The sequence below is a fragment of the Xyrauchen texanus genome, chromosome 2 (assembly GCF_025860055.1).
Source record: "Xyrauchen texanus isolate HMW12.3.18 chromosome 2, RBS_HiC_50CHRs, whole genome shotgun sequence".
NCBI classification, from domain to species: domain Eukaryota; kingdom Metazoa; phylum Chordata; class Actinopteri; order Cypriniformes; family Catostomidae; genus Xyrauchen; species Xyrauchen texanus.
The window spans coordinates 56,018,353-56,045,111 of NC_068277.1; the positions used below are offsets into that span (position 1 = coordinate 56,018,353).

Below are 26,759 nucleotides of genomic sequence, written 5' to 3' on the forward strand. Positions count from 1 at the left end.
GGTGATCTAAAGCGAGTATTTTAATGCAGTTCAGCGTGTAACTGTTTTCTTAGCGTCGCGATTATAATCGTCATTTGAAACGCTCGCCTACAGCTACCGATCTTGATCTCTTGTTAAGACCATCATATGAAGATGATAGACACAGAAAATATTCCTACAGGACGGGACTTCGCCTCTGCAAATATTGGTGAAAAAATTAGAGAGAATGAGAAAAAGAAGAGATCTCGAGTGAAACAGCGGCTGGCTGATGTGAAGAAGCAGTTGAAATTCTGGTTTGGCGATGTGAATCTCCCTAACGACAAATTCATGAAGGGCCTCACTGAACAGTCCAGGGACGGATGGATGTACTAGACTTCCAGTATGCACGTACATCTATACACATCAAACATGGTCTGGTTTATTATTTGCAAAGGATCATATTTATAATGTAATGTTTTTTTTTTTTTTTTTTTTTTTTTGCTGCTGTTGCTTCTTTGCAGATATTGACATATCCGTATTAACACCATTCAACCGAATGAAGAAGTTGAATACAGATATTATATTGATCCAGGGCTCTAAAACATTAAATTTGTAGAGGTGTGATTTTACATATTTTTATTTATTTATTAATATTGCGCTGCATCCAATATATAGTAAGTCCTGATAACTGTTGTATTCATAGGTCAAAATTGAGGGAACACGAATATGACGGAAGTGTCCGCTTGGTGAGAGTCCAAAAGATGTGGACAACTGCATCGTTTATGTGGTAACTGCTTGTAAAATGATTGCATATTAATTTCACATATTTGCTCGTTGTATGTCTTTAGTATCGTTTTATGTATACTCTCTCATAATGGATTGAAATGGTTGCATTTCAGGAGTTGTTGCCAAGGACGGTCATACACCTTTGGGTGGAGAGAGTGTTTAACAAGTGTGGAAATGTGATTTATGTTAGCATCCCGAGGTACAAGTTCACAGGACACCCCAAAGGATTTGCCTTTGTGGAGTTTGAGACAGAAGAGCAGGCAAAGAAAGCCATAGAGGTAACTGACTCACTTTAGACATTTCTCATTTTTAGCCATGTTTATTAGACATTTACCTTGATTTATAGTAGTTGAATCCCCTCTAAATTTGCTGGGGTTAGAACTGGAGTCAGTAGGAGTGAAATTCACTTTGTGTTTCATTAGATGCTGAACAATCCATCAGAAGATGCTCCCAGGAAGCCAGCCATATTTCCGAAGACTCATTGCAAAAAAACCTAACCCCTTTGATGCTGTCCTGGAAACACAAGGTAAAATATTGAAATAACTTGATGTGCTGCTTTTATATATTCTGAAACATTATCTTGTGACATAAAAGAGATCAGAGGCTAGCATTTCATTATTTGCTGCATTTTCTAATTTCAGAAGCGGAAGAGGATGGTAAGAAAAAAAAGGTCTTGAAGTGGGCTTAAAAACAAGAAGTGGTAGTTGATAAAGTGAAGGATACAGATGAAGCCGTAGATGCTGAGGTGACCCATGAGCCAAAGAAACAATCAGCCGATGAATTGGCAACAGAAAACGCTGTAATACTTAAAAGCACTTCAAGCAAGAAAGAAGAGAAGAAGAGGCAAAGATTGTGCAGTGCTGAGGCGTCAACCGCTGTGGGCCAAGAGGAAATGCCTTCCAAAATGAGGAAAGTAGAAGAGGAGGAAAATGAGGAGAGTCAGATTAAAGGTGAGCATTGTTTTGGTCTATCTGAGGTATTAAAGGGATAGTTCACCCAAAAATAAAAATGTCATCATTATTTACTCACCCTCATGTTTTTCCAAACCAATGTGACTGAATTTCTTCCGTGAAACACAAATTTGATGTTAGGCTGTAGGTAAGGGCTTGAGTACTGGAAAATGACAGCAATGGTCAATCAGGAAAACAATGATCGTAATGAAAATGCGTGACTACTTTTCACTCAATTTGATATTCAGTGACAACTATACACAAACGTGTCAAAGAGCCTTAATTTTAATTTTGAGAAACGTGTTTGTTTGTGTGTGTGTTTGAGAGAAAGGGAGAGAGAGAGAGCGCGATTGTGTTATTACCTGCATCTGTCACACCTCTTATGCAGAGATGAACAATAAAGCTATAGCTGTTTTACTCTATCCCTCATCTTTCGTGTTAGTCAGCTTGCTAAAGATTATACATTTTTACCAAGAGGTGCTTAAAAAGTTCTTGAATTATAGAAAATTTTTAAATATGTTGCTTAAATCATTTAATAAATTAGATGTATTTATTTATTTTCAGAAAAACATGACAACAGCCCTCTAGAGCACTGTTTAAGCAGGCAGCGCATAGACGGCACTGTCACGTGGCACCTGTTACTTTTGGCAGCACTGTTCAGAATAGGCCTATTACAATTTATTGTTACTGAAGCATTTAAAAATATTTTTTATAGATACTGCCGTTGCGGATTAATAAGTATGAATCCTTGCAACTATCAGTTTTAATTAAAATTTTACTCTCCAGAGTGAAAAAATTATATGAGATGTAAAACGTTTTGAATGATTTGAATGCAGAGCAATGGAGGATTCAGTTTTGTGAGCTGTCTAGAGCCCCTTCTGTAAAGAAAACTTGTGTCTCACAAAATAGGTTATTTCTGACAACATTTGGGTCAATATGAAAATATGTTGACAAACATGTCCCTTGACTTTTTTAGTCATGAAAAAGCTTTCAAATAGTGTAGTGTTTTTTTGTATAATTGTTACGTCCCTTCGCTGTTTTTAAAAGTCTAGGAAGTTAGAAGGGGAACATTATGTCACCCGTCAACAATATTTGCTAGTAGAACACTGGGAAAGTAAGTGAAACCCGAAAGCAGCAGAACGTTTGAACACATTTATTGTGTGCAACAACTGGCCAAAAGATATATCTATATATAAACATTTGAAACAATTAGTTGTTATTTACAATCAATAAAATAAATCATAGACAAACCAGCCAATTATTATTATTATCCCAGACCTGGGAAGGAAAAAGGGAATAATTGGACAGTGCCAACTCAAAGAAATGAATAAAACAAAAATAATCTTTCTAACCCATTTTCAACTAATCTAACTAATACCAAAAGGAAAATGTAGAAAGAAAAAGTCTTCGATGCCCGAGACGTCGTATACTTCTCTACCTTACCTATCAAAACAAAAATTACAACGAATGGCACATGCCCCCTAAACCTGGTGTGTTTAAACAAAAGATAAACCTAAATGGGTGCGATGTACGTCACGTGACATCTTACCTGTCCCTCTTTCCTTTATCCATCTCAAAACACAGCGTTGCCGCTCTCTATTATTCAAATAAGGAAAAAATGGGACGGCAAAATAACGTGTTCTCACATGACAAATTAAGCATTAACAGAGCTTAATAAATTATCAAGCAAAACCAAATCAAGCATAACAGAAAATACCAAACGCACAAGTTGAAGTTCACAAACAAAAGCCCGCCCCTCTGGTGCGTTCGTGTCCTTTTATAGTTCCCGGATTTCCGGTAGCCATATGACTGGGTCACGCTTTCAGATGTCAGCACGTCAGAACCCTCTTCTCAGATGATTGACAGCAGAGACGAACCAGTCAGCATGTCACCTGCGAAAAAGAAAGTAAAAACGGACAGCGGCAGAAACAATACAAAAGAAACTACAAAGAACACCAAAGTCGCACATCTTGGGGTCACATAATATCGTAACATATATATATATATATTTCCCCTTCTGTCGCTCTCTTACGTTGTGTCAGAGAACGACACTAGGGGTCTCTCTTGAGCGCCGATATTCACCTCTGTACTATGAAAAAAGGCCAATGAGAGTTGGCAGCCAGTATTTGCATGTCCGCCCCGGACATACGGGTATTTAAGCGGCGCAAATACGGGAGTTCATTCAGAAAATTTCTTCGAGCCGATGGTCGTGTTTGCAGTCTGCTGCGTTACTACACACCGAGTTCCTGCTATCCTCTGCTGCATGCTGTTGGATTCTGCGGCGCACAACAGTGGCTTTCTCCTGGTTGCACGGCTGTGCACTTCCTGCCCCTGAGCGCATCGACAGTTGCAGATAGAAAGATCTCTCACGAGTCTTTCATTCATAAAAGAGTGATTTTATTTAAAAGAGTAATTTCCTCTAAAAGAGCAAAAACACAGCGGCGTTGAGCGTCCTTTTCAGGACGCGTCTTTTTAAAGATGCCTTTCCGCCCCTGTGTTGTTTCTGGATCGCGGTAGAGTACTCTCCGCTTCCGGCGGCCACAGGCGTTGTCTCGTGTGTCTGGGCAGCGATCACACAGAGGCTGCGTTTGTGGATGGTTCATGTTCTCATTGCGAGAACATGACCATGACAACGTTAGCGATCACGGCTTGCTTACAACCGTAAGCAAGCCACTCCAGCCGCCCCGCGTCGCTCCTTCTTCCCACGGGATTGAGGACGATGCGGCTGGCGATGGAGGTGATTTGGGGATGGCAGCGGGTGCAGCTCCGCCGGGTACACCCCTCGGACCACCAGCGCCCCAGCACGCTCGTTGACTCCCGTCCCCGCTTGAGGTGGTGGCGACTCGCCTCACAGCCAGTCTGCCTACCCTCTTGCGATGGAAGCAGATGAGTTCGCCGCGACATCGAGGGCGTGGGCTCTGGCGCTGAGGGCTCCTCTGGGCTGCCGCCTGGGCTTGCACGCCCAGCAGGAGGCCGGCAGCGCAGATGTCCGATATGCTTTCCGGGCAGCCAATAGCGTGGGCCTGGATTGGAACCCTCCATCCTCCCCGCAGCCATCACGGCTAGACGATTGGTTTTTGAGCGTGGGCGCGCTCACAGCCTCGCCCCCCAGTACCTTTCTTCCGGAGGTGCATGATGAGCTGGCGTCTTCGTGGAGAGCACCCCTCTCCACTCGTCGTGCCACCTGCTCATCCGCCCTCGCCACCCTCGGCGGCAGAGCGCGCCACGGGTACACGGAGATCCCCAGGTGGATAGAGCTGTTGCGATCCATCTATGCCCGGAAGCACTACCACCTGGCGGGGCCGCCCTGTACTCCCTTCCGGTCCTGTAGAGCAACATCCTCGCTCACCGCGAAGGCCTACAGCGCTACCGGACGCGCCGCTTCCGCCCTGCATGCCATGGCTCTCCTGCAGGTCCACCAAGCCAAGGCACTCCGCAACATGCACGGGGTGGCCCTGATCCCGACACGCTGCAGGAACTGCGCTCAGCGACCGACCTGCGCCCTGAGAGCGACGAAGGTCACAGCGCGGGCACTTTCGGGCAGGCGATGGCCACTCTGGTGGTCCAGGAGCGTCAGCAATGGCTGGACTTGGTTGAGATGCGTGAAGCCGACAAGACTCGCTTCCTCAACGCCCCTGTCTCCCAGTTCGGCCTCTTCGGTGACACCGTGGAGGACTTTGCCCAGCAGTTCTCCCTGGTGAAGAAGCAGGCGGAGGCCATTTCTCACATCATGCCGCGCCGCAAGCCTGCCGCCACGGCCCAGGCCCCATCTGCTCGCCGAGGCGTCCTCCTGCGGCCAGAAGACCTTCTGCTCCGCCCCAACCTGGGCCCAGCTCTCAGCCCCAGCGTCGAGCAAACCGCAGGAAGCGTACGCCCCTGCCTCACGGACCCGTCGAGGACCCGGAAGGCTCCCAAGCGTCCCTGAGACAGCGGACCCAGAGGGCGAGAAGTTAGCTCCGGAGATGGTGAGACCGCTCCGTCCCCGGTGGAGGGCGGGAGGAGAATCTTGTGTTTTTTCATTTGCCGCACCCCTGGCCGGGGCTGCGGTACCCAAATTCTCAATAAAAGAGCTATTTCCTTTACCTCTGGGTCACATGGCCCGCAAATGCCGTTCTCACGGCACTTGTGTTTCAGGCCTCAACAGTCCGGCGCCCAGGATGCGGTGCTCCGCCCTCAGCCCCACGACTGTTCCCGGCCGGCCGGTTCAGGCGAGTCCAGAGGGCGCCGACATCAGACCTCCTCCTCTGTCACGAACCCGCCCCTGCCAGGTGCGCGGAACAAGGTATGTGCTTTGAGCTTATTCTCAGCACCAGAGCCTCGGGACACCACAGAGCCTCCCGGCGCTGCGTTACCTGTTCCGCACCGCTCGCGAAGCCCGCCGGATACGTCCAAAATACTTGTCCCCTTGGTGCCCCTAGCACAGAGCGCAGAGGCATGGCTTTCTCTGCCCAGCTCGTCATGCTGGCTGCACCGGACCATTCGACTTCGATTACGCAATTCAGTTTGCCAGGTCTCCGCCCCCTTCCTGGGCGTTCGTTCCTCCACAGTGCACGGCGAACATGCCCTCTCCCTGCGCTGAGGAAATCGCCTCCCTTCTAATCAAGGACGCGATAGAGCCTGTCCCTCCAACCGAAGCGAAGAAGGGTTTCTACAGCCCTTGCCGTTGTACCCAAGAAAGCGGTGGCATACGACCGATCTTGGACCTCGCGAGTTTTCAATCGGACCTTGTCCAAACTCCCGTTCAAAATGCTCACCCAGAAACAAATTCTATCTGGCGTTCGGCATCTAGATTGGTTCGCAGCGGTAGACCTGAAGGACGCGTACTTTCACGTCTCAATTAGCCCTCAACACCGACCCTTTCTACGGTTCGCATTCGACGGCCAGGCGTATCAGTACAAGGTCCTCCCCTTCGGCCTGTCTCTGTCCCTCGCGTCTTCACGAAGGTCGCAGAGGCGGCTCTTGCCCGCTCACGAGGAGCGGGCATACGCATACTCAATTACCTCGACGATTGGCTCATTCTGGCCCCCTCGCAGGAATTACTATGCGCACACAGAGACCAGGTGCTCGAGCACCTCCGCCGCTGGGGCTTCAGGTCAACTGGGAGAAGAGCAAGCTCACCCCAGTCCAGAGCATCTCTTTTCTCGGTTTGGAGTTAGACTCAGTCTCAATGACAGCACGTCTCTCCAACGAACGTGCTCAGTCAGTGCTGGAATGCCTCGCTTCCTTCAAGCCAGGCACCGTGGTCCCGTTGAAACATTTCCAACAGCTCCTGGGGCATATGGCATCCTCCGCGGCGGTCGCGCCACTGGGGTTGATGCATATGAGACCACTTCAGCACTGGCTCCAGACTCGAGTCCCGAGACGAGCATGGCGCCACGGCACGCACGGCGTGGAAATTACGTTCTGGTTACAACCGACGCCTCCAAATTGGGTTGGGGCGCCGTGTGCAACGGGCGCGCAGCCGCAGGCCGGTGGAACCAAGGCCCGCTGCGCTGGCACATCAACTGCCTAGAGCTGCTGGCCGTTCGTCTTGCCCTGAAGAAATTTCTTCCGATGATTCGTGGCAAACATGTCCTGGTCAGGACAGACAGCACCACGGTGGTGGCTTACATAAACCGCCAAGGCGAGTACGCTCCCCACATGTCACAGCTCGCCCATCGTCTCCTCCTTTGGAGTCAGCAGCGACTGGAGTCGCTGCGCGCCACTCACATCCCGGCAACCTCAATGTGATAGCGGACGCGCTGTCAAGACAAACCTTGCCTGGCGGAGAGTGGAGGCTCCACCCCAATCGGTCCAGCTGATTTGGGACAGGTTCGGCAAGGCCCAGGTAGACCTGTTTGCCTCCCAGGAAACCTCCCACTGTCCGCTCTGGTATGCCCTCACAGAGGCTCCCCTGGGGACAGATGCTCTGGCTCACAGCTGGCCTGTGGGGCTGCGTAAGCATGCTTTTCCCCAGTGAGCCTTCTTGCACAGGTGCTATGCAAGGTCAGGGAGGACAAGGAGCAAGTCACTCTGGTGGCCCCCTACTGGCCCAACCGGACGTGGTTTTCGGATCTCACGCTCCTTATGACAGCCCCTCCCTGGCGATTCCCTGAGGAAGGACCTTCTTTCTCAGGGGCGGGGCACGCTCTGGCACCCGCGCCCAGACCTCTGGAAACTCCACGTCTGGTCCCTGGGCCGGGCGCGGAGGGTCTAGCCGACCTACCTTTAGCCGTCATAGACACTATTAACCAAGCCAGAGCCCCTTCGACCAGGCATCTTTACGCCCTGAAGTGGCGTCTGTTCATGAACTGGTGTTCTTCCCGAGCCGAAGACCCGCAGAAGTGCGCAGTTAGGTCAGTGCTCGTGTTTCTTCAGGAGAGGCTGGAGAGGAGGCTGTCCCCTCCACCCTCAAGGTGTATGTTGCTGCTATCGCGGCCCACCATGACACGGTAGAGCGGCAAGTCTCTTGGCAAGCACGACTTAATCGTCAGGTTCCTAAAAGGTGCCCGGAGGATGATTCCCTCCGGCCTAACCTATTTCCCTCCTGGGATCTCTCGGTCGTCCTGAGGGGACTCCGGAGACCCCCTTCGAGCCGCTTGACTCAGTTGGACTCAGGGCCCTCTCTCTCAAGACCGCCCTGCTGATCGCTTCGCCACCATCAAGAGGGTCGGGGACCTGCATGCGTTCTCTGTTAGCGACGCCTGCCTGGAGTTCGGTCCGGCAGACACTTTCGTGATCCTAAGACCGCTGACCGGACTACGTGCCCAAGGTTCCTACCACACCCTTCAGGGATCAGGTGGTGAACCTGCAAGCGCTGCCCGGGAGGAGGCAGACCCAGCCCTCTCACTGCTGTGTCGGTGCGTGCCTTACGTATTTACCTGGACCGCACACAGAGCACCAGGCGCTCTGAGCAGCTCTTCGTCTGCTTTGGGGGACAGCAGAAAGGGAACGCTGTCTCCAAGCAGAGACTCGCCCACTGGGTTGTCGATGCCATTTCCTGGCTTATCACACCCAGGCCGTGCCCCCCTTTGCGGGTCCGAGCCCACTCCACCAGGAGTGTTAGCGTCCTCATGGGCACTGGCTAGGGGCACTGCCCTAGCAGACATTTGTAGAGCTGCGGGCTGGGCAACACCTAACACTTTTGCGAGATTCTACAATCTCGAGTTGAGTCAGTTTAGATCCGTGTTCTCTCAGGTACCGAGCCCGTGAGAACTTCGGTGACACGCCGACGATCTGACCGGGTGGATCGCTTGCACCCAGCCCTTCCCCTAACCAGGGAAACAGTCGCCTTCTTCCCAGGAGATCCCAGGCTTGGGACACTGGTTGGCTCCTCCCCTAGCCCTTGCGGGTCGCAGTTCTGCGGAGGGACTCGCCGACCCAAACCACTGCGGGTACCGCTAGCTACCCTGTACTGGTATAGGGGCCCCACAGGTAAGGCCTCCTGCTCGGACTCCCCCTGTGTGTAAAACCACAGGGGTTCTGTCCCCTCACGTGAGTTGACGCCGTGTTTCCCTTAGGCAGTCACAGCTGCCTCAGGTGCCATGCTGTATGCCCCCCCCTCTCTGAGGCTGGTGCTACCACCGCACTACTGTTCCGCATAAGGCCTAGGTATAGGCCATGCGATGTATGTGCCACTCAAATTTGCCTCCCCTCCGGGTAGGTGTGGCCTCCGCAGGGTCTTCCCTGCCCTACCAAGGGCTAAGACCCCCTTCCCTCAATGCGTGTAAGGGCCCCGGCCGTAGTTGCTCTATGCGAGAAACATAGAGAGAAAAGATGTTGGCGTTCCCATGTTGGCGGCCGTCACCTTGTTCCCTCCTCCGGGGTAACGATAAGGAATCCTGATGGCTTAAATGGGGCATTGGGGAAGGGTACTTGCGGCTGATACAGTTGGTCGTTCTGCACGTAGGAATACCTGCTCGCTCCTGTATCAGCGGCTCACGTACACGGCTCAGCGCATGGCGCTTTTTAAGTGGACCCCTAGTGTCGTTCTCTGACACAACGTAAGAGAGCGACAGAAGGGGAACGTCTAGGTTACGTATGTAACCTCAGTTCCCCGATGGAGGGAACGAGACGTTGTGTCAGAGAACGACACTAGGGGTCTCTCTTGAGCGCCGATATTCACCTCTGTACTATGAAAAAAGGCCAATGAGAGTTGGCAGCCAGTATTTGCATGTCCCGCCCCCGGACATACGGGTATTTAAGCGGCGCAAATACGGGAGTTCATTCAGGATTTTTCTGAGGAGCCGGAAATGGTCCGGCCACAACAGGGGCTCGGCTCAGCGACGTGGCAAGGGGGACACAACGTCTCGTTCCCTCCATCGGGGAACTGAGGTTACATACGTAACCTAGACGATATTATTACCTAACCGTTAATGATATGAAATGCTTGACTCTTGTTTTGCAAATTTTGTTGAAAATATATTTGTCAATTGCCTGAAAAAATATCCTTGTTCCCTTTTTCTGGTACACCACTTCTATGACATGTTAAGTTATTTGTGTATTTATTTTGTACTTATTTTTAATAAAAGCATTAGTGCAATGCCAATCAAGTGTGCAAAAAAAAAACAAAATAAAATTATTATTAATAATTTTAATAATTTAAAAAGTATGTTTGTCTTTTATTTCATGTTATTGGTTTTTATCAATGTTAAAACATTTTTATGAAAATAATTAAGGTTTAAGTTCAGAGGCTGCTTAAATATGCCTACAGTGTTAGACTTAAATGAACTTTAGTTCAACTCGCTCATAACACACAAAAATTGTCTTTTGTCGCCACCTGCTGGCTAAAATCTTTAATGTCACAAGGAAAAATGAAAAGAGACATCTAGCTTTTTACACATTTGTGCTGTTCTTACGCTTTAGTTTAGAATACTGCAAACAGTGATACAAAGAGTGAATTGTCTGACTACTGCTGTTCTTAGACATCAGCACTCAAGGAACGTCTTTTGTCCAATCAGATTCAAGGACCGGAACTAACAAATTACTAAGTTTGGTTGGTGTTTCAGGTGATTTAACGTTCAATTCTACTTAATTTAGAATTTCTATTAAATCAGACATTCCATCTTTCTTTCATCCCAATAGTGTTTAACTCTGCTTAAAACATGTTCTAACAAACAAATCTTTGCTGCATTATGGGCCGTTAGTTGTGCTCGTGATGGAGCATTAGTGGGGCCTCTTGGACAAAGAGAAAATAATGATGCTCCAATAAAATCACTCACTCCTCACTCCAGGTAAAATCACGTCACTCCGCTTGGCTCAGAGCACTAGAATACGGTGGCCGAGAAGTGCACAACACAACCAAATTTGCAAAGCAAATAAAAGCTGAAAACACAATCGAAATAAGCCGCCCCACAATTAAATTAATTAAACATCAGAGAGCTGCCCATCCCACTGCAAGAGTTCCCCTGTCCGGTATTGGCCTGAGCACTTCTTGAAAAATAAGTACAGAGTTTAATATATATATATATATATATATATATATATATATATATATATATATATATATATATATATATATATATATATATATATATATATATATATATTATTATTATTATTATTTGTTTTTTATTTTTATTTTTTCTGATAATGTTGTTGTGTTGTGGCTCAATCTCATTGTGTTGAAGCTTATTTCCATTGTGCTGTGGCTTTTCCGTTGTTTTGTGGTCTAATGTAATTGTGCTGTGGCTTATTTTACATTTTTATTTATCTTTTATTTGCTCTGAAAATTTGGTTGTGTTGTACTTCCCTAGGGCACTGTACTAGATGGTTCTAGAAAGTATAATCGAGCTTGAAATCATGATAACCAGGTAGACTGCTAATGTCAAGTTTTAAAAATGAGTTATATCTTGGTCTCTTCCCACCCAAAATCAGTTGGCATCCAAAAAATCAGTATCCCATTCCAAATTTGTCATCAATTGCTTTTCATATCACTTCTGTTTTCAGACAAATTTAGTCACCGGTGTGAACCAGTCCATAGGAACACATTGTTTAAAATATTTTTGTGATTAATTTTCACATAGACCTTTTGTCCTTAATATCATTTTCAATTGTAAATTCAAATTCAATGGTCTTTGGTGCACAGATTTGTCGACTGAGGGCAAGAATGAAAAGCAATTAGGCTCTGAAAAGAAAGAGGATTCTGTTTTGAAGGCCAAGAGGAAGAAGCATAAGGAGAGATTAAAAATAGAACTTGAAGTCATCCCACTCAGAGTGGTCTCAAAGTAAGTTAAAGGTAAGATCAGAATTAATTGGTTAGTGAGACAGATGTTGAAGTAATGCAGTGGGTTCTGCCAAACAGCCATTTGCATGATAATTGTTATGAGGGTTGACCTGTGTCTCCTATTCAACTGCTTGGAATGAGTGGCAAACTCTGAAACCGGAGTACCTGACATTGTAGAAGTTTTGCTTGGCTACTACTATTCAATCTAAGTAGTTTCAGTAATTAGTGATAGGATTTTGCATTCAAAATGTTCTTTTCAAAATGAAATTATTGAATTAAGTTGCAGAACTAAGATGTCTGTCATATCCACCATTGTTTTTAGTATACTTAAAGTATTCTTAGTTTTCTGATCTTTCAGAATGCAGATCATAATTTTTATTTTTTTTATTAATCTTTCCTTAGCTTTTAAGGATGCTGCCAAGAAAGAGATTACTTCTGGCCCTGAATTTATGAGTGGTGTCATTGTCAAAATTATCTATAACCAACCATTGCCAAACAAGATGTACATCAAGGTACAGTGCTGAGACTTAAAGTTGTTTAGTTTTGTAAACTTAAAAACTTTGAATGTTGTTGCATCAAAAGAAATGGGCAGTGATTTGAGGGTGTATTTTTCCCTATATGTATAAGATACACTCTCTGAGGTATCAGCTGTGGCCTATGTGTATATTATTGATGGAGATGCAGAGGGTCACATACGCTTCAAAAGTCCTGAAGATTCACAGGCGATCATTGCAGCTCGATCAGGACTACAGAAAAAACAATACTCTGGTTAGAATAATAATTTTATTAACACCTCTTATTATTATAGTTCTGAGTAATATTGGTCTTTGGCTCAAAATAAATATTTAAATATGTTAATTTACTGTGATTTGTATTATTATTATTATTTTCATCATTGATAAAAAGGTGAACATGAGCAGAGGTACTGGTTGAAGATTTTGGTGGACCGACAAGCAAAGCTCAACAGACCTAGGGAACAAATGTGAGGAACAGAAAGTTGATGTTAATCGTTCAATTGCAGTATAATTATAGATACACTGTACATTATTATTAGATTGTATGAAGCAAAAACGATTGTTTCATCGACATCAAATAATATTTGTCTCATTGCTTTTAATAGCTCATTTCTAAAGCTGAGACAATCGCCATTGCCCGGGCCAAGGAAGCAAGCAAACGCATTCACTTTGATGACTGATGGTCTCACTGAGCAATACATTTTTTACATTTCAAATTACTTTGACCCTGTATTGTAAAATATTTTTTCTTTTATGCTTTTGTGTATTTATTAGACCTGTTATTTAAGTAATTCTATGTCTGACTTAAACTAAGTCGTTTCAGTAATTAGTGCTATGATTTTGCATACAAAATGTTCCTGAAATTATTGAATTAAGTTGCAGAACTAAGATGTCGGTCATATCCACCATTGTTTTAGTACACTTAAAAGGATTCTTAATTTTCTGATCTTTCAGAATTTCACATGTAATATGTTAATTTGAATGATATATTTATGTTGTTAACATCCAAATTTGAGTGTGTGTGAATGTATTTATACGATGGATATGATGCTTTCATCTTGGCCCTTGTCATTTTTATTTAATAAAATTAGTTTTGAAAGCATTGGTGTTCTGGGGTTTGGGCTGGGGTACAACTCTTGGTGGTTCCCACACTGTCCCAAACTCTGTTCTCTGTTTGATGTACAAGATGCATTTTAAAGACCTTATTCAGAGTAGTGCCATATTTGATTTTTCTGGAAATTAAAACAAAGCTGTCAGGTCTCTTGGAGTCTCTTCAGTGTTAAGAGTTTTGACTCTGGTTTCCCACAAAATCTGCATGGGAGGTCCAGAAAGCTGCAATGTCATCCTTAAGAGGTTTGTAAACCTTTGCAATGCTTTTTGAGAGTAATAGATCAGGTCATGTAGTGATCAGAGAACTTGATGCTTCCTTGAACGCTGTTATGATTCCACCCTATTAAAAAAAAAACATGGCTGTTGCAATGTGAATTTAAAGGGAGAGTTCACCAAGAAATTAAAATGATCTCATCATTTACTCAACCTCGTGCCATCCCAGATGTGTATGACTTACCTTCTGCCGAACACAAAGATTTTTAGAAGAAATTTTTTGCTCTGTAGGTCCTCACAATGCAAGTGAAAAGGCAAAAATGCAAGAATAAAAGTAACCCATAAGAATCAAGTGGTTAAATCATTGTCTTCAGAACTGATATGATAGGTGTTAGTGAATATCAAAATACATTTTTTTTAATAAATTCTCCCCCCTTCCCAGTAGGTGGCAATATATGCACAAAGAATGCAAATTGCCAAAAACAAAAGGAACGTGGAGATTGATAGTAAACTTAAATAGTTCTGTTTCTCACCCATACATATAATATCACTCCAGAAGACATTAATTAAACCACTGGAGTCTTATAGATTACTTTTATGCTATATTTATGCGCTTTTGGAGCTTTGAAGTTTTAGGACCCATTCACTTGCATAGAATGTGCCAACAGAGCTTAGAAAAACTTCTAAAAATCTTTGTGTTCAGCAGAAAGAATGTCATACACACTTGGGATGGTATGAGGGTGAGCAAATTATGAGAATTTTTGGGGTGAGCTATTCCTTTAAGCAAAGCCCCTACCTTGTTGAAATCTTCACAAACAATTAAAAGGCTATTTTTTAGCTATTTTAGTGGCATTCTTTGTACATCCCTCCCTATTAACTATCCATCTAAGTTTGGTCCTGTAAGATAAGGACCCCTGCAATGAGGAGCTGCTGCCCAGAAATTTAGAATGCAATTCATGGAATTGACTTTATGAAGGTGCTGTTTTTTTTGTTTTGTTTTTTTCAATCTTTGAATTAAATGTAGAAAAATGAAAAGCCTGTTTGAGTGCTGTTAATATTTATTTTTGTTATATGCTTAGTTGTACTTACAGTTTTGGGTAGTTGACATAACCTGTAATGTCTGTAAACGTTTTTAATTCAGTATCAAGATTTTAGGTTTAAATGTAAACTGTTTATTTAGGTGTGAAAGTGCATACAATAGGTCCTGTAAATGTTTTTGCTGGTCTTTTTGTTTTGTTTTACCATTTCTTATCGCCTTTAATCTTCAAACGATTTGAAGTGGTCCTGCCATGTGACATTAATTTTTATAAGTACAAATAATCCATGTCTCAACTATTATGAGGTCAAAACTTTGTTTAGAATAGTTTTAGATGAAGTATTGCATGCCACACATAGACATCAAAGGGGGCTTGAGCACCTGCCCTTTTTCTTCGTAGAGAGAAAGTGCCCTTTTTTCTGGGGTGCTTTTAAAAAAAATATATATATATATATATATATATATTCCTGTTTACACACAGCTTTCTTGTCAAACAAATATATTTATTGAATAAAAAATCTAAATATCAGGTCGGGAGACAGACAGGCAGGCAGCAGCCCCTCCCAGTTGTGTTTTTCTTGGCTTGTGTGGAGGTGAGTGGTGATGAACAAAAGACTAAGCTACCAGTGCCTGGACTTTACCGCTAATTAGCCAAAAGCCAAATCTAGCTAACTTGTGTCTTGCTAACATGCATGACTAATGAGCTAATAGCTAATGTAATAAGTTAGCAAAAGTTTATCATGGCCATACAGGCTAATGTACTGTACTTAATGGTGACACTACAGGTGAATACTGTAATATTTGTGTCAAACAACGTCATCACAGTCACCACATTGATATGCAAATTAGGAGTTAACTAATTAAAATGTGCTAATTATAAATAAATTGATCAATTGTCATACATTTCTGCATATATACAGTTAAATTATTTAATTTTCACATATCCCAGCTAAGATGGGTTCAGAGTGCAGGGTCATCCATATGACAAGGCACTGTGGGTGAATAGGACAAAACAAAATAAATAAAGCATATAACCCATAACACATTTGGTGCATTCCAATAACACCAAAAGAATTAAACAATTTATTGCCTTGTGCAAAATAAACTTATATGTGAAACTATGTCCTCCTTGGCACAGTCAATTATTCTAAATATATAGGCCTACTTGAAACTAATAGCATAGCAAACATGCACATTGTGGTATAGTTTCCTTTGCTGTTGCCTGCACTTGTGATAAATCTATTGAATACTAAAGAAGACCATGGTCTCTGTGTGAACTGATTATTTTGTATAAATCTGTTGAGTATTAAATAATTGCGTGAGTGTGAGGGAATTAAAATAAATTGGTAAGGAAGTCAGAGTTTTGTTAATCTATTTAAATAATTATAGGAAGTGCCCTTTTTTTCCAATTGAGCTCCTGCCCCCCAAAATGTAATTGTGCAATTTTAAACCATGCTCATAGCTCCAAAGCAAATATTTACACAAAACTGGATTACAACATGACATTATCAAATGTGACCACACAGCCTGTGAAGATCCCCTCAAACACAATTATTGCACACAATTATTACTTTGAGTCTAGATTACATTGCTTCGATCTGTCTGCTGTTGATATAATTCGCTGATTATTTCTGCTGTACAATTCATTTGAACAACATTTTAAAGACACATTTTATGTGACATCATATGGGGTGTTATTCCCTTGTTTTTAGTTCTCTTCCATCTCATCACATTGTCACCACAAATTGATGACCCAATAACGTGTATTAGATCACGGATCATAAAACACATACTCCTTATATTAACTATTTATTATATGGTTTTATAGCTGGGTTCCGAATATTTATTTTTATGATGTGTGAACTTTCACCTAGATTGCTAGTAGGTCAAAAAAAAGGGAAGTTACTCCACCATAACACATTAGTGTACAGTATACGTCAAACCAGCTTTATGCGCACGAGTTTCACAACACCCTAAAGAGGTGTTCAACTCATTGTCGTTCACATTCAGTGACATACAGTGACCGTAGAAATCCCCTTCATCGCGCGCCTGACCTTTGGACTACATCCCTCCTCGTTTCGTCATCAACAGTCTTTTAGGAGTCCCTATAAAACCCGTAACAGTCGCTCATTTTTCATCAGACCAGTTGTTCGTGAATTCCTTAATTTTGTCCCAAACGCCAGAAGACAAAATCAAAAGGTAAATAATGTTTTATTTTTTCTTGTTGAATTTTCAATGCTCTTTCTGTGTGTAGTTTCCCGTCAAATCGTTAATGAATGTTTAGGTTAACGCTTACTTTCTCTCTGGAAAAAGAAACCTTTATTTAGACAGTTGAACACATTTTTAATTCTCTCTTGTTGGTGTAATTATGTATGTTACATTTTTATTGTGCCTATTACAGCGTCATGGCTTCTATGGAAGTTATTACAAACCAGGTGTGTTTATTTGAATCGTCGTTCTTAATATGCAGTCCTGTTTCCAATACAAGGCTACTCTTCATTATTCCTACATAATAATATGCTTTAAATATATATACTAGTCAACAACTGTAATATATATATATATATATATATATATATATATATATATATATATATATATATATATATATATATATTACAGTTGTTGACTAGTCTACTCCATGATTTGATCAATTTAATCTGACTCTTTGTCATTTATTCCTAGAATGTGGTTGCCAGAATGGCTCATTTTCCCTTGGTGATTTCTACCTATGACATGGTGTCAAATGTGTACTGCAACACCAAAGATAATCATCCATACTTGAAGTTTGTCTGCGAGGCGGCTGAGAATGGTGTGAAGACCATAACCTCAGCTGCTTTAAACAGTGCTTTACCATTCATTGGAAAACTCGAGCCTCAGTGTATGTTGTTTTTAGTTTGACACCTGAAATCAGGGCAGATTACAATATGAATAAGTAGAGTTTAAAGTTATTGTTTTCCTTTGTAGTCTCTTTGGCAAATACCCTGGCATGTAAAGGACTGGATAAGATAGAGAAGACTTTGCCTATCCTACACAAGCCCTCTGATCAGGTATTTAGTTAACTTTAAACACTGTTACACCACGGTGAACATAATTCAATGGTCTGTTGTCAATTGTTCCTTACATATCCTATTATTTATAGGGACGGTTCACCCAAAAATGAAAATACTATAATCGCTTATTCTCCCTTGTGTTGTTCCAAATAGGGATGTGCCCGAAGCTGAATAACCTATTCGGAAAGGCACGAATAATGACTTAAAAGCTAAATAAAAAAAAATATTAGTTTGACTGATTATCCAAGAAGCACAAGATCAAAGCGACATTTTAAATAAACATATCCAAAATGACAACTAATTTATAAATCTGTGCAGCCAATATTTCTGAAGTGTAATGAATGAAAATGCACATGGTGTGATTTTAGATCGGGTGGGCGCAGTCTGGAGCTTGTCAAGTGAAACATTAACTAAGATACAACATCATATACACTTTCCACTTCTTGAAACGTCTATGTTAATATACAGTATCACACAATTTCCATGTGATTCCCATATATTCATTTATAGCCTAGACCTGAGCACCTAATTCCTGACCTGAAGTGATGATTTCACATCGGAGCTCGTCTATCCATCTCTTAAAGTTCAACACATTTATAGCCACATCAGTGATTAGGTTAATTATCTGGTTAAGAAAATGTAAAATGCTCCATAAAGGTTTAAATGCTCCATCTATTCTGAATATTCCAGCTTATGTAAAACGAAGAAACTGAAACATACTCCATCATTTTTTCTTCTTCTTTAAACGGTGCTAAATTTTAGAATGTTAAGTATTCTTGGGCTCTGAAAAGGTGCTATATAAATGTAACATTATTATTATTATTATTATTATTATTATTGTATAACTAAATAATGGTGTCCAGTTGTAAAAAATCAGCCTGTTCTCATGGTACCAGGTTGCAAAAATTCCTTAGACTTACAGGAATTTCACCTTTTAGTAGGCTATATTGATTTATTTTATTTATTTTAATGTTTGAATTTGTATTTATTATGCTCTGTAAAATGTGTGCTTGAAATTTAACATTTTGCTTGACACTTCCTGCCTCCAGAATAATTTTGTTAAACATTCAGAGACAATTTAAATTTCTGTTTATAAATATCAGAAATACCAGGAGAAACCACAGTTAATATGGCCTACAAATTCAGTTCAAAGAAAACTTTTTTTTAATAATTGTAATTATTATTATTAGGCTTTTATTATGAAAAGGCATATACAAGGCATATTTTATTAATAGAAACTATAAATGTAAGAGTAACACTTAAACATTTGTTTTGACGCACTTCCGGTTTAAGCCCCACCCACACCCAGTTCTGTCCGAATACAGAGACAGGTCATTTTGTCATATGAACAAATACAGATACAGATAATTGCTTTGCTGCACACCCCTAGTTCTAAACCACTTTGACTTCTATCCTTCCTTGAAACTCAAATGGAAATGCAAAATGACAGAACCATTCACTTTTATTGTATGGAAAAACTTTTAAGTGAATTGTGACTGAAGCTACAATTCTGCTTAACATATCCTTTTGTGTTCCAACCAAGAAAGAAAGTCATATGGGTCTAAAACAAGATGAGGCTGAGTAAATGTTCACATAATTTAAATTGAGTGAACAATCCATTTAAATATAGTCTAAATGCTAAAAAGTAGTTTCTCTTTCCTCCTTAAAGACACTCATCACCTATATAGTTGGCTTTCATGCTTGTGTATATTAGTACAACTAGATTATTTTAATCTTCTTACTTCTCTCTCAGATTGTCACCAATGCCAGAGAGGCAGTAACAGGAGCTAAGGAAGCTGTCACAGGGACCATGAATGGTGCCAAGGAAACTGTCTCCCACACCCTTAGTGGAGTGATGGACAAAACCCGTGGAGCAGTGCAGGACGGCATGGGAAAGACCAGAACAGTGGTCAGTGGTGGAGTCCAAACCGTGATGGACAGCAGGATGTTGAAACTGGTCAGCAGTGGAGTGGACACAGCACTGAGCACGTCTGAGACTCTGGTGGAGCAGTACTTACTAGGAACTGAAGAGGAAAAAGGTGAGACTGTGATGGGATGGACATTTCCTAATGTTAGGAAGTTTTCAGGAAATGCATGTAGTAATATACCCGCATGCCATCCCAGATGTGTATGACTTACTTACTTCTGCTGAACACAAATGAAGATTGTTAGAAGAATAACTCAGCTCTGTACAGTACATCCACAAAATGCAATTAAGTGGGTTCCAAAATTTCAAAGCTCCAAAATGCACATTCAGGCAGCATAAAAGTAATCCACAAGACTCCAGTGGTTAAATCCATATCTTCAGAACGGATTTGATAGGTGTGTGTAAGAAACAGATAATTATTTAAAGGTGCACCCAGTAATTGTTTCCTCGTTAAAAAGTTGAACTCCTAAAGATATGAATTGTAATTATGCAATATATGTAGGACATAATGAACACTCACATCAAAATGAAGACTCCAGTCATATCAGTAACATTATAAGAGCTGTTTTATTTTACATTGATAGGGTCTGCACATGGGGGCTTCCATGTTAGAATCACATGACCAGCTGAATACTACTCACTTAATTTGAGTAACCATCCTGTTATTTGACACTTTCACTCATTGATTAAAGTAATCATGGCTGACTGTGTATACTGACTGTGAATACTAATAATATTAATGGCATCTGAAACTGAAAGCTATTGATTTAAAATGATGCTGCATCCAAGCCACTAGGTGTCAGAGTAAGTCTAAGATGACACAAAGACAAAAGTTACTGAGTGCACCTTTAAATCCTTTTTTACTATAAATAAACTCCCTGTCCAGTAGGTGGTCTTCTGCACAAAGAATGTGAATGGCCAAAAACAAAAGAATGTGAAAGTGGAGCTTTATAGTGAAAAAGGTCTTCAATATTGATCTGTTTCTCACCCACACTTATCATATTGCTTCCAAAAAATTTTTTTAACTACTTGAGTATTATGGATGACTTTTCCTCTGCCTTTATGTCCTTTTAGAGCTTAAAATTTTTTATATTCATTTACTTAAACTTTATGAACCTACAGAGCTGAAATATTCTTCTAAAAATCTTTGTTTGTGTTCAGAAGATTCAAGAAAGTCACACATTTGGGATGGCACGAGGGTGAGTAATTGATGAGACAATTAAAATTTTTTGTTGAACTATCTATTTAAAGGGATAGTTCACCAAAAAATTAATTCAGCTCATCTGTAAATGCCTTCTGTGCTTGGAAAACTGCATACAGTATGTATATTTAAGATTTCCCTTATGATGGTCTTATGATGTGATGTCATGTGACTAATGATATTAAATTTGTTTTTAAAAAACATTGAAACGACAGCAACTCTGTTCAAATAATTTGACTGTATGTTTTTTATTTATTTGTTTATTTGTTCAGTGACATTTCAAAATATATTTATATATTGTATAAGTATTAGCTTAAAGCTAAATTTCAACCCTTGGCGGCAGTTAGAGTACTGCCTTGGAAAGCAGTTTGTTCACAATTGAACATTAAAAATAATAATATTAATAATAATAATTACATTTTTAGTGTAATGCACTCTCTGATTGTTCTCAGCAGGGAATTCCAATATTTAACTAAAAAAGCCTGAACTACCAAATTGTGTTGATCTATATTTAATTTAACAGTCACCTCTATAAGAGGACATTTTTGCAGTAGTGTTATGTTTTCTAAATTGTTTTAGAGGTGGTGGGGAAAAACCATGTAAAATCTTATATAACAATGATACGTTAAAAAAATTACAATAAAGAAATTGTCAAAAGTCTGAATTTATACTTTTTTAATAATGTTACAATTGTGGTATGAATACATTTCTAGTACTGTTTTGAGCACATAATATTTCATAAGATTGCATTTAGAGTCTTGGGAAATTGGCCTACTAATCTGATTCATTTGTGGAACATCAGAGTTAAGCACATCTCAAAGAGATACTTTATTAGGAATCTAAAGTTCATTTGTTTCCAGAGATACACTAACCTTGTTTAGATCAGTGGTTCTCAATTACCAAAAATTGGGTCACAGGTCTGTTCTCATAAGGAGTGCACGGAAAATACAATGCTTAATGTGAACAATAAAATGCAACTATCCATATAACCGTGCCGAGTTAGGATAGCAAAATAAATAGGCTTATCAACTTTCAAAAAGAAGAAAACATACCCTTGACTTTTGTTGTTGATGTCAAAGGCTCTGCATTCAAACTCAACAGTATTTTTGTGCAAATTCATCTGTCACTTGGTAATATGGCTAATGCTTATCCACTATTTGTCCCATTTCATTTGTTAGGCTTGTACATTTTCTATTTAGCCTATGATCATTTTAATAATCCTGCATATTGTTGGGCCTATGCAGTTTTATAAAATGAAATGAATCCAAATAAATTTTAAATCAGTTATTGATTTAATCAATTTGATTTAAAAAAATAAATATTTTTTTTTATTTATACTAAACAATTTTGATACTGTAGGTAACCACAAGATGTACAATGAAAAATCTGGTTCCTGAGGTAAAAAGAAATGAAAGCTGTTTAGACTATAAATTGTAGATTATGCCTGTGGAAATTCCATAATCTAACAACTGTTTCTTTGTCCCATTTCTCTGTTTGTTTGTCTTTCTTTTACATTCTTTTAGAATGTGGAGAGAAGACAGCGATAGGATTTGACAACGATCTAGATGCACCCAGTTACTATGTGAGGCTGGGGTCTCTCTCCAGCAAAGTGAGGGACAGGGCTTACCAGATAGCTGTGGCCAAGGTCCACAATGCTGTGCAATGCAGCCAAGAGTCCATATCCCCACTAAACCACAACATGGATCTGGTAGGTTGACCTGAGCTAAACTCAATTTCCATTTCTTGAAGGAAAGACAAGTACAGCAAAATCATTGTGTTAACCCTTTAAGCTCTTTTTAAAGATTTCCTATTTCAGTGGCATACCCAAATTTAAAGGCTTATAACGAGAAAATAAAACTTGAGCAACTTTATTAATAATAGAGTTTTATTTTATTTTTATTTTTTTAGTTAAAGCTGGATTGAAGTGAGCAGAAAGGTGAGAGAGGAAGACTTCGGGCCCATTATACACTACAACAAAATACGTTTATGATTTGTTTTCAATAAAAATATCTCAAATTAATTTAAAATAATGTACATTTACTTTAGTAACTATACTGCAGAAGAAAAAATTGTTATCTGAGAATGTTGAATATAATATTAAATATACAAATATTAAAAAATATCTAAAAATCCTTTAAAAAAAGATGCATTCACCTCTGAAGCAGCATATACGATATTTATACTTGCTCTTAGAGAATAGATCTTGAATATAAGTATATTTTGTCTTTACTGCACTTGAAGTATATCCAAGTGAAAAATGCACTTGTATACAAAATACACTTATATTTAAGATACATTCTCTTAAAGCAAGTCTAAATATCTTATATGTTGCTTCTCAAGTAAATGTATCTTGTTTTATGAATTTTTAGACTATTTTAAATGGAAAACAAGACAAAACCACTTGATAACAATTGTTTTTTTTTTTTTTTTTTTGTTGCAGTGAATTTCTTTAAATTCTTATTTAAAGAAAATGTTAAAGTACAATTTTCGTATTTTTAAAAGATGATTTTGTTCTCATTATTGTTAGTAAGCATGTTTAATACAACCTTTTAAGTCAGGGCACAAGCTGAATAATCGGATAAGAGCTAATGATTAATTGTTGCAATAATCTCTGAATAGTTGAATAACCGTTCTAATAATCGTTGATTAATTGATTATAAAATAATCGTTAGTTGCAGCCCTAATCAACACTGTCCAGAAGGGCTGCCAACTTCTCTGTGCTCGGTCTCATCTTCGATAGAAAGTAGAACAGTGGAAACTTGTTTTTTGGTCCGATGAGTCCACATATCAAATCGTTTTTGAAAAATACAGCTGTTGTGTTCTCCGGGCCAAAGAGAAAAAGGAACATCCAAACTGTTATTAGCCTCCGGTCCAAAAGCCAGTGTCTGTATGGGCCAGGGGTGTGTCAGTGCCCATGGCATGGGTAACTTACACGTCTGTGAGGGTACCATTAATGCAGACAGATTTGAACATTTTGCAGCAGCATATACTGCCATCCAGTACTGTCTTTTCCAGGGATGTCCTGGCATTTTCAGCAGGACAACTTCTAATTACATACTACCCGAATAAGCAGAGAGAGCGGGTGATAGATTGGCCTGCCTGCAGTCCTGACCATATCCAATTGAGAATGTGTGGTGCATTATGAAGCACACAATATGGCAACAAAGACCCTGTACAATTGTGCAGCTGAAGACCTGCATAATGGATGAATTGGGGAAAATTCAGTGCCTAAATGCTAAATACAGTGCATCCGGAAAGTATTCACAGCGCTTCCGCATTTTGTTAATACTTTCCATATGCACTGTAAGTGTTATTAGAAGAAATGTTGATGTTTATTGTAGTAAACACTAACTGTCCCAACTTTTTTGGAGTGTGTTGCAATCATCTGATTTGAAATTTCAGTACATAAAAAAAACTATTAAATTAACAAGGTAAAACATAAAATGTTTATTTGTAGTGCTTTCAAGGGTGAAAAGCTTTTCGTTTTTATTAGCATTATTCATACGGTCCCAACTTTTTCGTTATTGGGGTTGGGCATGCTATTACATTTATTGTTTGTTTTACTAATATTTTTCACCAGCAAATCGAATCCCGTACCTTCACCATTGCCCACAACTTCAGCCAGCAGCTTCAGACCACATGTCTAGTCTTAGTGTCCAGCTTTAAGGGTCTCCCTCAGCACATCCAGGTCCAGGCTCTCTCTGTCAGCCAGTCAGCCATGGAGATCTACAGAAGCTTCAGTAAGGCTGCTGTTTTGGGAGATCTCTCCGATACAGTCCTCGCCACCAGTCAATCTCAGCTCAACAGAATAAGGGACTCCATGGATAATGTCATGGACTACCTAATCAACAATACCCCACTTAATTGGTTGGTAGGTCCATTTTACCCACGCATGGAACGTGCAACTCCAAGCAGCCCTAAAACCAGTATATCAAGGAGCTCTCAGCCTGAAGTGGAGATGCAGTCAATGGAGTAAAGAAAATTAACCATATGTACCTAACAAACATGATTACAGACATGCATTGCTGCTAGTAAAATCTGGCTCTACTTGCAAACAATATACAGTCATCAAATAATATGCTTGTGCTTTACTGAATAGTATTTGGTGAAATACTCAACTTTAGGCCTACTAATCTAAATTGCAAACAACTAATCCTTAATGTCTCTTTTTTTGCCTTTGTACATTTCTAATAAAAGAATACACATAAAATATTTATTTTAGCTGTGTGTCTTATTTGGGGGGAGGATGTTTGACCTCACTGACAAAGGTAATTTTTTTACTAAAATCTTGAAAACTGGAAAAACCAGTGTCTTTATATCTCTTCAGTAAGATAGAATAGATAGTATCTTCATATTCTGTATACATACAGGTACATTTGATCTATTTATTTATTTTATAAAGCAACAAATACATATCTAAGTAAATAAGAAATACATCTGATTAAAGAATAAGTTAAAATAAAAACGGCTTATATAAGTACAAATAATATTTTGAAATGTAATTAATAAAATCTGTTATAAAAATAAGTACAAACCTTAGCCTCACTGACTAGTGTTTCTGTTTGTAATTCTCAGTCTGTCTCCTACATCGATATGGATGCATTTACAGAACACATTTCCTTGGGGTTAAGATTTGTGATCTCCTGGGATTTTCACACACACAACAGTCTCTAGAATTTACCCTGAATGGTGCAAAACAAAATCTAGTGAGCAGCAGTTCTGTGGACAGAACTTACAGGACTTGTCGATGAGAGAGGGCAACAGAATTTTACAATTATATGCATCAAGTTCAAGATTACTTCATTTAGTTTCATAGATTCCAGAGAACAACCAACTTTTAAATTACAGTTAATAAAACTTCTCACAATTTATTTTCATCAAAGCACTATAATAACTTGTCCCACAGACTAAGATTGTTAAAAGTACAATGAAAAGGAGATGGCTTGCTGTTTACTCTCAATTGAATTGAAGCTTTAAATAAAAAGTGAGGGAAAAAAAATATGAGTCTTACAGGATGCATATTCAATGTAGCTTTACCTAGAATGAGTGAGAGTAGGGGGGAAAGCACACACACACAAAACAGTCAGAGCTGAAGAGATGCTGCAAGAAACCAGTTAAAAATACCATGTTACAAGCTGAATGTTTGCTTAAAATATAATTCAGTTGCTAGGTAATGCCTCCCTTTACTGATGTACCTTGGCAACCTCTGTTTGGATGTAGCTTACCTAATGGACTCTGACTTTTCAGGACATTTGCTTCCCTGAATGGCATAGGTTCTGAAATTTAGAAAAAAAGAGTCTTTGATCTTGATGCCTTGAATGACATTTATCTATTACTGAAATTAATTGTTTGCCCAAAATGAAAATTCTGTAATAATTTATTCAGTTGTATCCTGTGGAAAACAAAACAAGATGTTGGGTGGAATGTTAGCTTCACTTACAATTCACTTTCTTTTATGGAAAAAAATATTAAATTAAAGTGAATGAAGTCTAACATTCTGCCTAACATTTCCTTTTGTGTTCCACAGATGAGAAAACAGGTTTGGAACAACAAGAGTAAAGGATGATAGAATTTACGTTATTGGGTGAAATATCCCTTTATATATAGATTACCCAATTCAATTGTGAAATGTGTACATTTTTAAATAATTTTTTGAGTGTAAATTCAACAAAATTTATACCACTGACTGAGACCTTCACTGTGCTGAGTGCCAATCCCTGCGAGTCTAACAATTTATATGTGCCGGCAGTGATGTCCGTAACCCTCCTGAGGATCAAACTGTCATCTTTCTCTCTCAGATGGGCTT

The 26,759-nt window shown here is 40.3% G+C and overlaps 1 protein-coding gene and 1 pseudogene across 1 annotated transcript; both read left to right on the plus strand.

Moving 5' to 3' along the window:
• The first annotated feature begins 338 nt into the window (after positions 1 to 338).
• LOC127655520 (la-related protein 7-like) lies at positions 339 to 14,401 on the plus strand (annotated as a pseudogene).
• Positions 14,402 to 16,820: 2,419 nt separating this feature from the next.
• On the plus strand, positions 16,821 to 25,144 carry LOC127661109 (perilipin-2-like). Its single transcript, XM_052151685.1, has 7 exons — positions 16,821 to 16,971; positions 17,174 to 17,207; positions 17,458 to 17,653; positions 17,740 to 17,822; positions 19,579 to 19,864; positions 22,477 to 22,661; positions 24,534 to 25,144. Exons 2-7 carry the CDS (start codon positions 17,178 to 17,180, stop codon positions 24,927 to 24,929), a joined length of 1,176 nt encoding a protein of 391 aa, XP_052007645.1. The 5' UTR covers positions 16,821 to 16,971; positions 17,174 to 17,177; the 3' UTR covers positions 24,930 to 25,144.
• Positions 25,145 to 26,759: the final 1,615 nt, after the last annotated feature.